This window comes from Leucopleurus acutus (genome assembly GCF_964270905.1).
Source record: "Leucopleurus acutus genome assembly, chromosome: 15".
NCBI classification, from domain to species: domain Eukaryota; kingdom Metazoa; phylum Chordata; class Mammalia; order Artiodactyla; family Delphinidae; genus Leucopleurus; species Leucopleurus acutus.
In genome coordinates, this window is record NC_139157.1 from 71,012,623 (window position 1) to 71,026,942 (window position 14,320).

The 14,320-nt window shown below is 39.7% G+C and overlaps 1 protein-coding gene across 1 annotated transcript in view; it reads right to left on the reverse strand.

Moving 5' to 3' along the window:
• Nucleotides 1-742: 742 nt before the first annotated feature.
• LOC309971934 (cytochrome b5 reductase 4) overlaps nucleotides 743-14,320 on the reverse strand; it is an 84,009-nt gene continuing 70,431 nt past the window's right edge. Inside the window, exons 13-16 of the mRNA XM_082855365.1 lie at nucleotides 13,794-13,944; nucleotides 13,399-13,485; nucleotides 4,306-4,470; nucleotides 743-1,857 (exon numbers count right to left, since the gene is read on the reverse strand). Coding sequence (XP_082711491.1) covers nucleotides 1,803-1,857; nucleotides 4,306-4,470; nucleotides 13,399-13,485; nucleotides 13,794-13,944 — 458 coding nt within the window. The 3' untranslated portion in view covers nucleotides 743-1,802. The remainder of the gene's footprint in view (nucleotides 1,858-4,305; nucleotides 4,471-13,398; nucleotides 13,486-13,793; nucleotides 13,945-14,320) is intronic.

Below are 14,320 nucleotides of genomic sequence, written 5' to 3' on the forward strand. Positions count from 1 at the left end.
GGAGGTAATTAGAAATGGGTTTGGAGGAGAGAGGAAAAAGGAGGGTAGAAAAGATGAGAGAGCTGGCTGAGGTAGAATTAACAGATATATTACTAATAAACTACAAAAAAAGGTGTGCCTGGAAAGTTCATGATCTTAGGGGAGAAAAAAAGAGGTGGTAGGAAGGCAGAGGTAGAAAATGTTCCTGTTAGCCACAGGGAGCATTGCCACCTCCGGCCTGAGTGAATGACTATGCAGGGAGGAGGGAGACGCAGGGAAAGAAGAAAAGTGTTGATCCAGCCACTTGCACCTGGGGAGCTTCCTGGGCTGGGGGTTTGTAATTTGAGGAACGTTAATATTGTGTTCCTCCTGAGTCCACCATTCATTCAGTGAAGACTTAGCTATTTACCAAATCGTTTACAGGGGAGTTGGAGACTCCCCACACCCCGATTTCTGTAAAAGCAAAAGCAATGCTGCCATCCTGAATACGGCTGTAAAATCTAAGTTGGCTTACACATAGCCACCTATGCATCCAACAGTTTCCTCATGAAAAGCTCACAATGGCTTTTCTTTTTTTTTTTTAACATCTTTATTGGAGTATAATTGCTTTACAATGGTGTGTCAGTTTCTGCTTTATAACAACATGAATCAGTTATACATATACATATGTCCCCATATCTCTTCCCTCCTGCGTCTCCCTGCCTCCCACGTTCCCTATCCCACCCCTCTAAGTGGTCACAAAGCACTGAGCTGATCTCCCTGTGCCATGTGGCTGCTTCCCACTAGCTGTCTGTTTTACACTTGGTAGTATATACAATGGCTTTTCTTGATACCCTTTGCAGAATCCCAATCTGTGAAAGCTTTTGAAGGCTGCACACAGCAGCAGGGAGAGAGAATAAGATGCCCACGCAGCAGAGCTTAGGAGGGCTCCCTGCTGAGCCGCCAGCTGTGGGGCAAGCAGCCAGCCAGGGAAGGTACCATTTAGGATGGAGTGTCCGTCATTTGCCCAGCTGGTCTAGATGGGCTCAAAAAGAATTTAAATTTAACCTATTCCAAAGCACCAAATGATTATTTTAGACCATGAGACCAGATGCTATACTTTCATTATCTTTCCTGATGCCTCTAGTTTTGGCTAAGAATCAGAATAGTTGTCAAGGTTGTCTTAAACTTTCTAAACACATATAATCCAAAGCTGCGTGTGTGAAGTGTCTCCAGAATCTTTTATTGCTGCTTTTAAAATTCCCCGCAGACACTAACCCATACTGTTGCACTCAAACACATTTCTACCACAAAGATTAAAAAGTACTTCAGAATATTTTTTATTCTACTCTGTATCAAGGCCATAGACACACAAAATGTTTGGATCACTTAAGTTATAACATTCCATGTTTTCATAGTAAGAACAAGGACATAAATGATCATTTCCTGAGTTTACAGTGCAATGTAAAATTTAATCTGTATTGCTAATCAGACATCTTACAGCATAGAAATGTGATCAAAATGATCATTTGCTTTATCATGTCATAAAACACAAGAGCTTATTGTAGAACAGTGATACAGTTTAAATGGTAAGGAACTTTGTGATTCATAACAAAGAATCCTCTATATACTTGTTGCCACGATTGACCTTCCAGGACAAATATCAGTAGTAAAATAAGTTATGGTACAAAATAAAGTCAACAAGGTATCTATAGTGAAGAAACATTTGATTTAATTTAAGAAACTAAAACCTGGATTCTAGTTAACCTATATACAAAAATGTTCTTTTAAAAAACCCTAATTAATCACAAATTTAGCTAAAACAGTTGAACGACGGCTCTTCATTATGCTGTAAAACTATGGATCTCATCTTTGGAAAAGTTCAAATCATGCAGCAACCTGAAAAACAAATAAAAAGCACATGTTTCTTAGGGAAGATGTTTAAAAATAAACAAGATCAGAGTTTACCATCGTAACCATGTTATTTTTTCATTTTCCCCATTTAGCATGTGTTTTCTAAAAAACACAATTATCACTTCTAAAAAATTAACACTAATTCCTTAATATCATCTAGTATCTAGTAAGTGTTCACATTTTCAATTGTCTCATAAATGCCATAATTTTTTAAAGTTTGTTTGAATCAAGATCCAATTAAAGTCTACTCACTGTGATTGGTTTATATGTCTTTTGGGTTTGGTTTTTGTTTTTGTTTTTGTTTTTGTTTTTGTTTTTTTTTGCGGTACGCGAGCCTCTCACTGTTGTGGCCTCTCCCGTTGTGGAGCACAGGCTCCGGACTCGCAGGCTCAGCGGCCATGGCTCACGGGCCCAGCCGCTCTGCGGCATGTGTATCCTCCCGGACTGGGGCACGAACCCGTGTCCCCTGCAACGGCAGGCGGACTCTCTACCACTGTGCCACCAGGGAAGCCCCTCTTTTGGGTATTTTTTGATCTATAACATCCTCTCCATCTCTCTCTCTCTGTCCTTCAATTTATTTGTTGACAAAATCAGATTTTTAAGTGTTCTCATTTTCTCAGTTCTCATTTTCACAGTTCTCATTTTGCTGCATCCCTGTGGTTTACTTTAATAATGTTCCTTTTTCCTTTTATCTCCCAAAATTTAATAATTGGATCGAGAGGCTTAATCAGATACAGGTTCAATTCTTTTTGACAAGACTACTTCATAGTGCTCTTTCATCAGGAGGCACATAATACCGGGTTGCCTCTCTTTTCGGATGCTAACCACCACTGGTGATCTATGTACATATCTACTAGTTTCATTAGGGACCGAAGTTGGTGATATTCTACTCCTATCATTCTTTATTCGTTTATCAGCCGAGGAATTCTATAAAGAATAACTTCTGCTCATCTATTATGTGGTTATCCAGTAGTATAACTCATACAGAAAAGGCAGAATAAATGCCGGTTTTCTTCCTCTTTATTCACCAGTTTTTGAAGTAAGGACTTGATCCCCTAGCATTCTATCGTAATTTTCCCCCACTGAACAGGAGAAGCAGAAATACTGCTTAAGTATAATTCAACTTGGAGAATACTGTAAATGGAGACTGAAATCTTAAAAGTAGCTCTGTTTAAAATAGTGCTGAAGGGGACTTCCCTGGCGGTCCAGTGGTTAGGACTCCACGTTTCTACTGCAGGGAGCATGGGTTCGACCCCTGGTTGGGGAACTAAGATCCCGCAAGCCATGTGGCATGGCCAAAAAAAAAAAAAAGGAGGTGAAAAAAATAAATAAAATGCTGCTGAAAATAATAAACATTTCCTTCGTACTCACTCTTTGTAGTCACTGTGCTAAGCATTTCACATGCATCAATAGTATCATTTATTCCCTCGGATAGGTGAGTGCACGAAAGCTTAGATGGTTTTGGCCCTAGGACACTTAGCTGATGACTGTAGCATGACCCTAAGTGGTGGAGCTGGGATACCAACCCAAAGTGGCAGCTTCCAGAGCTGACACGCACATTCAGACAAAACGACAGGACGGCACAGGAGTTACGAGGGCCAACGTGGTGCGGCAGGCAAGCCTCTCACTATCTGAACCCAACCTACCTTTCCGGACATACCGCCTGTCTTTTTCATAATTAAAATTAAAAATAAAATAGCAAGAGAGAAAATTACCTAGCAAATGTTAGGTTCAGTCATATACCAAACAAGGAAATGCAGGGCATTTAAGGCAGTCATATTTTAAAGTCATCGAGAAACCCAGTAGTGGCTATATGTAACCAAATATTTTAAAGTGTCATTTTAGAGTTAAATAAGATCAAGGTGATTTTTAAATAAGATGGTCACTACCACTGGTTGTTCTCTGTGCGGAGTTCAACTCTTGGTCTTGGCTTATTTATGTTCTAGTCTCTGGTTTTTGTCTTGCTGTTTGGCTTTCTCTCACTGTGTTACCGATTAATGCTCACCCAGTTGCAGAGAATGATGGAAGATCAAAAGGTACAATGAGATGAACACTGCTTAATATGATATATTTTAAAAAAATTATTATATATTATGAAGCTTTGGTGGAAGAGGAGGTTGAATCTAGTGTCCCCAAAACTATCTGGCACCAATCTTGTGAAAGCGTCCACACTACCAGCCACTACCAGAGGCCATCAAGAGCTGGCTGTGTCTGACTTTTGTGTTCACGTCTAACTCTGTGCATAATCCGGGCCTCCGACGCTTCACCTGCACGCAGATTAAACACTTTGTTATTATTTTCTTGTGCTGTGACAGACTATTGAAGTACGTGTTCATATGAATAGGAAGAAATGAGAGCCACGTCAACTGCTGTTCATAGGAGGTCGTCATTTCACGGTGCTGGGATTCTCTCTCCTACCACGTTGCTACTCACTTCATTCCTTGTTCTGTAAATGGCATTGGTCCACAAATGCAGATGAGGACTTTGGACGTGTCTAAACTTCTTTTCAAAAATTCAGAAAGCAGAGCTGGTGAAATGTATCCCCGTTTGCCGTTCCATTCAGAAGTAGGTACTGAGAGAACAAATTCAAGGTCAAATCTGGAGAAAAGAAACATTTTTTTAAAGTCTATTATATTAAATACATTATGAACATGTTTCCAGTTCACTAACGCATCTTTTTCTCCCCTGGAGAACAAATGAATATATGAAGGTTGACACGCTTGCTAGCAAAGCACTAGAACAGAATGTAAACATTTTGCAAATACAGGTAAATCCACATTTACTAAAGATAAACTTTTGCTACAGATAAGAGAATAATTTGACATTTTCTATTGAACTCATTGGAAAGAGAGCTCCGAAGGATCTCAGAGAACTCCACATTTTTATTAATAATTCGCTTGTATAAAGCACAGTAAAGAGCAACGACCAGTGACATGTGCATTTTCATCTGACTCAAACCCCTCCAATGAGTCCTTGACCCCGATAACCAACGGCCTATCCGACTTCTTACTGTTACTGTCTTCGTGGCTTCAACCTTGACTTACGGTATCCCTGTGCCACACCCGATGTCACTGCTGTGAATGGCACCACAGTCCGTTTGGTTGCACCAACCAGAAACGCAGGACTGATCTGCCTCACCCTCCACGTCCAAATTCTCCCCAATCCTGGCTCCCAACTCTGTGCTCTGCTTCTCTCAGCCTTCACTGCCACACCCTGCCTGTTCTCTTTCTCCTTCTGTAATGTTTCTACCACACCCCACTGTTCAGTTTCTTAGCTCAAGCATCATTTCCAGGGAAGCACTGCAGCCCCACCAGCCTGGAGTCCTTTCGTAATTACATGTGTTGTAGAAATGTTTCCCTTTTCCTCTTCTTTATAGCCTTTCTATCAGGCTGTAAATATGTGGCCACCAAGGTGCTTTTTCTAGCAATGTCTCCCTCCCCCATTAGACCAGAAACTCCGTGAGAGCAGGGACCATGTTTGCTTGGGTTATCACTGCACCCCTAGTGGCCATCACACAGGAGGCACTCAAACACTATGGAGTGAAACATTTCAAAGAAAACAAAGGGTACAGAATTAGGATAAGAAGCACATCAAACCAAGCCTCACAAGGGAACAACAGACCACTTCTTCCCACAGCTCTGCAACCTGTTAAGTGAACTGCTGATGAACAGCCATAGCACATTCAAAATTCTAAGCTCTACCTGCTCCCTTTGCTCCATTTCTGCAAACACAGTTAGTTCTTATCATTTTCAGTAGCATCAGATCGAATGTGTTTCTACATTTTCCACTTGAGTAATATGTGAATCTCAATCTTAAGAAAACGCTGAAGCGAATAATTTCTCTCGTGAGGTGGCCCTGGGAGCCAAACATCAGAAGCAAGACATGGCTGGAGCTGTGGTCCTCGCCTGGCTGGGCTGCAGCTGGGTGAGCGCTCCCAAGAGCGGACGGGCCAGCAAAGCAAACAGACCAGCTCAGGGCGCTAGCGGGGCTACAGAACCCGTCCCAGCTCTCACCAGACCCAGCCTCTAGGGCTTATAGGTCCATCTGTGGAACAAGGTGGGAAACCTATATGCTCTCTTACAATTCTACTATTCTGATTTTATATTTAAAATCCCAACAGTGTTTTATTTCTTGCCTTCAAGGTTCCCATTTCACTTTAGCAGCAATAGGAATCCACCCTATACAAAACAGTACCCCGAATACTCTCTTTTACTAGCATGTTTTCCTTCCCAGCACTTATCATTAAGATAGCGTTACGTAATTCTGGAACGTGATGTTTGTTTGCTGCTCCATGAGGCCAGAGTCCTGGCCTGTCTTGTTCATACTGTATCCAGACCTGGCTTGAGGCAAGTGTGCAAAAAATACTTGATGAATGAAAAAAGGAATTTATTTAACAAGAAGCCATATTGGTTAAAAATAAACACTATACTCAGAAGAACAAAGCCATATGCTGGCATCTATGAAATTACATATAAAAATGTACGTGAATTTGTAAGGGCATTCTTCTGGGAAGAAGGTCTATAACCTTTCATCAGATTATCAGAGGGGACCCAAAAGCAGCTGTGGAACCACTATCTTAAGACATTTCTAATTATACATAGACAACGCAATAAAATATAGCAACTGCCTTGTTAAATTACAAATAAAAGATAGTCTCCTCTGCCTCTATTTCCAATCAGCCTGTCACTGGAATAAAACTGCTAAGATATATAAATCAATACTGGCGTCCTTTGTCATCTGAATAAAAATCTTAATTTTCCTTTAGTGAGATGCTTTAAAAAGAAAAAAAAGAAAAAAAAAGCCTAATCAGTGGCATGCTTTCTGCAGGCATCTACTAAAGGGTGAAAAATAACTGTGATCCTTACATAAATGGTATAAATTCCTCATGTATTTTGTATTTATTCACATATTGGTCCCCCGGGTATACCTTTGGGTCTCTCAGTGGAAAACGTGACCAGGTGGCATGGATGCAATTTTCAGGGGATTGTAAGGAGGATGCTCTCCTGTTTCTCTTCTCCTTCACAGCCCTGGAAAAGAGCTTTCACTGGAGCGGGAGCAATCCCAAGGTAAGACTCAAGAATACATGAATGAAGGGCTTTTTATAGCATATCAGGATACAGATGGTTACTGTGGATGGTTGCTTCTGAATTTTTCTGAAGGGCAACTTACTGTCTGAAGCATTTATAGCCTTGAGGCATGAGGGGACGCACTGGCAAATGTCCTGAAACTCCTTTCTGCCCTATGATTTCAGAAGTGCCAGAAAGGACTGGGACTCTTGAAAAGGTTACTTGAAAGTAAATTTCGAGAATCCATAAAGTGCAAAGCAACATGAGAGAGAGAGAGAGAGAGAGAGAGAGAGAGAGAGAGAGAGAGGCCTGCTTCTGATGAATGCCTATGAGGTCTAAATGTCAATGGAAGTAAACAAGCTTGTCCAAAACAAATTACTTAAAAGTAGGCTGATAAATGACCTGAGATTAAAAAATCTTGAAATATAAACGTATGCATTCAGTCTAAACCATATGCAGAGCCTGAAGTCATTCAACAGCGTATTCCCTCCTCCTCCAGGCAATCAGCTTCCCAGACCCACTCCTTCCTATTTCTTAAACAAACATACATAGCCCTGCCTTCCCAATTTTACTGCCACAACTCCAGGTCCGGCCCTTCTATCTCTTGTCTAAGATGCTACTCTAATAAGCTTACCCTCATCTATCTGGCATATCCTTGTTATACTAGTTCTCCTAAAAACCCAGATCCAATCTCACAACTTTGCTAAAGCTTCAGTGGCTTGTCACTGCCCACAAAGTAGTACTTCAGAGTATTTGGGGCCCCAGCTTTTCCTGGTTTCTCTAGCTAAAGAAAAATACTAGAATCTGCAGAAAAACTTGCTATTTGCTCATGGGAAAAACAGCTCACAAAATAAACAGCTAGGGGTTAAAAATATTTCTCAAAACGAATCTGATTAAACACATGTGCTCCTCCAAATGTTAGTGGTTGTCCATGCAAACAAAAGGCTAACCTGACAAATAAGTTTGGGACTACTGGGTTAAGAGAAGTTAAATAGATTTGTTTAGAATTTCTCAAAGCCTTGAATATGCTAAGTTCATATTAAACTTCAAGAAGATAACATAGTATACATCATTTCTCAAACTTATTTAATCATAGAGCCCTTTAGGGGGAACACATAAATATTTCAAGGAACACATTCCAAGAAACACACCCCTGGGACTTCCCTGGTGGCACAGTGGTTAAGAATCCGCCTGCCAATGCAGGCATGGGCTCAATCCCTGGTCCGGGAAGATCCCACATGCCACGGAGCAACTAAGCCCGTGTGACACAGCTACTGGGCCTGCGCTCTAGAGCCCACGAGCCACAAGTGCTGAAGCCCACGTGCCCTAGGGCCTGTGTGCCGCAACTACTGAGCCTGCGTGCTACAACTACCAAAGCCCACGTGCCTACAGCCCATGTTCCGCAACAAGAGAAGCCACCGCAATGAGAAGCCCACGCACCACAATGAAGAGTAGCCTCTGCTCGCCGCAACTAGAGAAAGGTCACACGCAGCAACGAAGACCCAATGCAGCCAAAACATAAATAAATTTAAAAAAAAAACAAAAATCATTGGGAACTGTATTCAATACCTTGTAATAACCTATAATGGAAAATAATCTAAAAAATATATATCTCAATCAATTTGCTGTTCATCTGAAACTAACACAATATTGTAAATCAACTATACTTCAGTAAAAAAGAAAATCCAAAAAACGCCACCCCTGGAGGAACATCTGGGAGGAACAGAGAGTGGTATAGGGTCCAGATTAGGGGCCCACATATCTGAGTTGCCTCACAGGCTGGGGAAAAAGAAAGGCGTTCAAGCACCTTGTTTAACTTACTTGTGCTTCTGGAATCACTGGATTTTGCCATCTTAAATGGGACTTACACATTGCTGGTCCCCAAACTGACACCAGAATATAGAAAAACCTTTACCTTCGAGAGGCTACTGTCAAAGTGGATCAATAGGCCTTGGTACACTTTGACTTAGTGATTCTTCTGGTGAACCTTTATCCTGCATAGCTAGAGAGGTACAGAAAAATTTGTACTCACTATGTCAAACAGTAGAGGGTTGGTTAAACAAATTATGGTATGAACTCAATGACCAAATACAATGCAGCTATTAAAAATCATGGTGTAGAGTGAGTTTTCCCAACTAGCGCTACTGGCAGTTTGGGCAGGATAATTCTTTGCTGTCCTGTGCTGTCTTGTGCACTGGAGGCTCTTAACAGCATTCTTGTAGGCTCTTAGCAGTCTCTACCCACTAGGTGCCAGGGGAACCCCTTCCATCAGTTGTTACGATCAAAAACGTTTCAAGACATAAATGTCCCCCTAGGGTGTCAGGGTGTCAGGGTGTCAGGCGGGGAGAAACAGAATCACTCCAGGTCGAGAGCCACAGGTTGAAAGTGTTCTATACATAGAATACACACAATTCACTAAAAATGTAGTTATAAAAAGTATAGTCAGTATGGCTACATTATTTAAAAATACAAAAAAATAATGTGCGCATTTAAGTGTATAAGTGCGTGCATGTGTGTATGTATGTGTGTGTCTGTGAGAGAGAGAGGGAGAGAAAGAGAGAGAAGGAGAATGGAAAGATACAAACCATAATGTTGTTCCTTGGGTGGTAAGATTATGGGTGATCTTTTCCCTTATATATTTTTCTATACAAATATGTATTAATTTTATAAACAGGGGAAAATCAGCAAATCATCAAATTCTACTATTTACAGAAAAGAATATGCTACTAACTTTACTAAAATAAGGTTATTATCTTCAAACATGACTGCTTTGAAAGGGAAGGAAAATACTTATTCTATTTATATATTACAAAATGCCATCCAGAAGTCAATCTCACTGTCAAACTGTCCTGCACCTCAAAAAGAATTCTGCAAAAGCAGAGAACTCAGAGCGGGCGCATTCTACTGGGGGAGGGGGGAGTACCAGCGTGTAAGACTGAGTCAACCAGGCCTCATAACACTGCTCAGTCGTCGAGACAGAGATAAGTGAAATTTAATTTGGATTTCCGTTTACATAGTAATTACCTACACCTGCTGCTGTACATATTTACCTTCTACTGGAGTTAACAGTCAAGTGTAATAAAATATTTGGATAAAATTCAGGCAAGCTAACTTCTTTTTTTTCCGTTGAAATTTTATGCTTAATGACATGAAAACTGAATTGAAACAGAAACATCCTGAAAGAGTACAAATCGTCTACCTATTTTCGGCAATTCTAAGATTAAGTTTAGCAACATGGGAAAATGAAGAGATCCATTCCCTGGATTGCATGAGAAGATAAGCCAACACAATATCCTGTTCCCCGTTATACCCCCATACAGGCACCTGGGAGACGCTCACAGGAAATTCATGAGTAAATGAATGTTACAAATATGCTAATTCTGGGCGAGGCACCCACATCCGCTATCTCATGGCCCCCACTCCCAAACAACCCTATGATGGAGATATCGATGTCCCTGTTCTACAGATGGAAAAACTGAAGCTCCCTCAGATCAAGTGGCTTGCCTGAGGTCACAGGTTAATAAGTTTCCATCATACAACAATATTTCGAAGAATTTCCTTTGCTAACTATATTATTTGGATAAACTCTGAGGACAAGCACAGCATGCTTGCTGAAAATGAAAATATTAGATAATACACCAGTCTCAGTATACATTTTTCCTATCCCTCCTTGTTCCCCAAAGGATTGAATGGAAAGCTGTGTCCTAATCCTACAGAGAGTAAGGTATTTCATTTAACTATAGAACTTATTTTTTAATAGTCACAATCCAATAATAATTTAACCAAGGAGATGTGTTCAAGTTTCACATTCTGACATCAGAAACTTTATTACTAAAATGAGCAGTGACATTGGAGAGTCAAGATGTAGGAAAGGGTGGTTTAACAGATAAAAAAAATTAAGCCTTAAATGTTAATTAAATGACAGATGTGACAAATTAAAACTACCTTATATTAATTTGAACTTTCACTTTCCTTCTGTGTATGGGACTCAACAATTATGCTCTGAATGAACAGTACTACCGAGAGCCATCAGTAAACCTTTAAGGCTAGGTTTCTCCTCTATCTGCATAAAACCTGAGAATATGGAAGGTTCCTGACAAATGTTTCAAAGCCACGTACATACACAAGGCCTCTGTGTTTCCCACTGAGGGTCTGACCCCAAGGCCTTTGTGTTTTCCAGTGAGGGTCTGACCCCAAGTCTCCAGGGGGGCACAGATCATTCGAGGCTGGAAGTCAGTGCCAGTAGAGGGCCCCCAGCAAGGAGAGTGTACCCCCAGAAAGTGGAAGGAAAGGGAGGGAGCAGAGAGCGCACAGTAGCGGGAGCAGGCAGGTGAGAGCAGGGAGAGCGCGAGCGAGCAGAAGAGAGAGGATGAAGGCAGGCCAGAGGCAAAACACTCACTCCTCCCAGCACACTGGAGCGTCTCACTCACTTAGAGCCAGTTATCCAGAAGTGAAAAAAAGGGGCCTTTCCTCATCCTCAGTCCTGCAGCCTACGCAATTCCACCAACCCAAATTATGTGGACCAAGCAAGACAAAACACAACACACAGGGGACGTTGTTAAAGGGCACTTCATGTTCAGAAGCTGTAATACATGCCTTTCTACCAATTCTTTCTTTTTTTTTTTTTTTTTAACTTTTTATTTTATATTGGAGTGTAGTTGATTAACAACGTTGTATTAGTTTCAGGTGTAAAACAAAGTGATTCAGTTATACGTATACAAGTTACTTCTTACGTCGAGTTTAACATCAATGGATAGACTAAGAGTACAATGTCTGTTTGCTGAAATAATAGTAAATGAATTTTTCTTGTACAAGCAAACTATCTTGAAGAATACCATGTCCCAAAACTGCCAGAAATACTTTTTTTAAAAAAACCTAGCTAAAAAAGTGTAGCTACGTCTGCTTAAAGTCTTTTAAATGCTTGTTTAGGAAAGAGGAGCTCAAACAGTCAATACAAGAACACATGTATACAGAGGTCCTTCATAACAGCAACCCAAATATCTGAGGCAGGGCTTCACAATTTCTAAGCATTTGCACTATCTTCTCTAGTCCTCACAACAGGCTTATGAAGTAAATAGGAAAGATGTCATTATTCTATTTTGAAAATAAAGGGACAGGCCCACAGAGCTACGTAATTTTTGAATACAGTTTCAAGCTAGTAAAGGGTAGACTGAAAACTAGAATTTAGGTCTTTAGGCTTTTTGATAAATGCTGCTTCCGATATTCCACTTTGAAAATTAGTGAAAAAGACACTTCTTTAAATTATGCTCTAAATTGCTGTGCAACTACTTAAGTATAGTACATATTCTTAGGTTTATGTTTTAAGTATGTGAGAAAACACTTCGGTGATTAAATTCAGGTCGTCCTTCATTTGTGCAAATTATTTACTAAAAGAGAAAGAGGGGGAGGATGGGAGACAACAGAGAGGAAAAGACTAGAAGGAACCACGGCATCACCTTAGTGAGGATATTCAGAAAATATTCAGAAGAACCTGGAGCCCCAGGGACAGCTGGATTTCTGAGGTCTTTAACTTTTAAAATGTCAAGAACTTTATCTCCACCATACTGTCATAAACATAAATACTTACGTCAGATATTTTGTATGACTTACGAAGTTCTGCAATTCTTAGAAATAGTTTTTAATGATTACAAAACTGCTTCAGAAATATGACAGCTTGTCCAATTCATTCTTCTTCTGAAATTTTGTTTTGAATTTCCAACTGCTTTCATACCTCTTTAGGGGAGATGGGGCGTATGCGTGGTTAAATTATCTCACTTCCTTGGACTGTGCTAGGGCTCTTTTTTCAATGAAACAAATTGCTACCTTGCTGTCCTTGCTGCCTCATTTTACCACTGAATTCAGCCTGACTCAGACTTTTTTCTATTACCTATACCAGCATTTCCCAAAGTGTGTACTGAGGACCACTAATGATATTTAATACGTGTTAATGTGAACGAAAAAAAATGAAGAGAATCTTGCTAAACAATGCAGAAGGAATCCCCTTCTTGGAAAGTCACAATGGACATTGGCATAGTAAACGCTCTAAGAAATCCTGTAGTAAAAAAACGTGTTTATTTTTGCTTAACCTACCTCACCAGATTTATCTGATCTGTCCCTATTATAACAAGAACATCTTGAATTACCAAACTGGCTACACTGGATCATTTTCAATGAAACCTAACTCAGTATACACAACATAACATAAACATAAAGCCCAGTATATATTTTAGTGAAACATCTCTGATGTCACATTGACTTTATTAAACTATTTCTTTGGGAGAGGTGTACTAACATTACTTACATTTAGTTTTTTTTTTTTTTTTTTTTTTAAGAGAATTAGTGATTATTTTTGTTTGAAGGAGTTTCCTGGTCAGTTAAAAACTCCAACCAAAGGAGGCAGGGTATCAACTGACTAAACCTGTATGAATATTTAAAAACAGAGCTAATACCACATTTATACCTTTTATCCTTAAATGCTAATTTCTCCAATTGGCTTCTCCAAATTATGTCATCCTCTGTTTTATTGAAGAACATCAGCTTCACTTTCCTTAAAAGAAAAAACAACAACAACTCAAAAGGTACCATTTCGATTATAGAATTAAAAAATATGCATGAATGGAAAGTCTAAAAGTGAACTAGCATGAATGTTTTTTTAGTGCCAATTAGGTAACCAAAAATATCAAAAATAAAGGAATCAAGTAAATAAAACAGCTTGGAGTGGAGGAAGAAGAGTGAGAAATGACGACTGAGGGATAACATGTCTGTTGAGGTCCACTAAGTATTTAATCGATTTAGAATACCTTCTACTAATCTAGCAGTCTTACAAGGGTAGTAATTAAAGACAAAATGACGTACCTGAGACTGGGTATATTAGTCAAAGCATAACTCAGTACTTTAACCATTGGTGTGAAGCCTGTTCCCGCTGCCAATAAAAAGAGATCTTCCAAGTCTTGGAACTGGGATATTTTAAAATTGCCCTCGGGATTGCTTACAGAAACATAATCTCCTAAACAATGAAATATACATAAAATCAGGAAAAAATAATGAGAGCGTTAACCTAGCTGAATTAAGAACACGAGGAGAAACAGGTTGCATAATTATCAGACTACATCTCAGTTTTTAAGGAATGTAAGGGGTTTTGAGAATACTCATTAGGCTCCCAAGTATGTCATTATACTCAAATTATCATTATAATCAAATTAATAATGAGATTTCATTATACTCGTTTCCCAATATTATTTTCCCAAATCAACTGGAGTCTCTAACATACAAACGATTGCCAAATATTTAACTACAAATTATCAATAAAGGCTTGATTGCTAAACTAGAACTAGGCACTTCAAAAGCAGAGTCCGAGTATACCTGTCTTGCACAGTATAGGG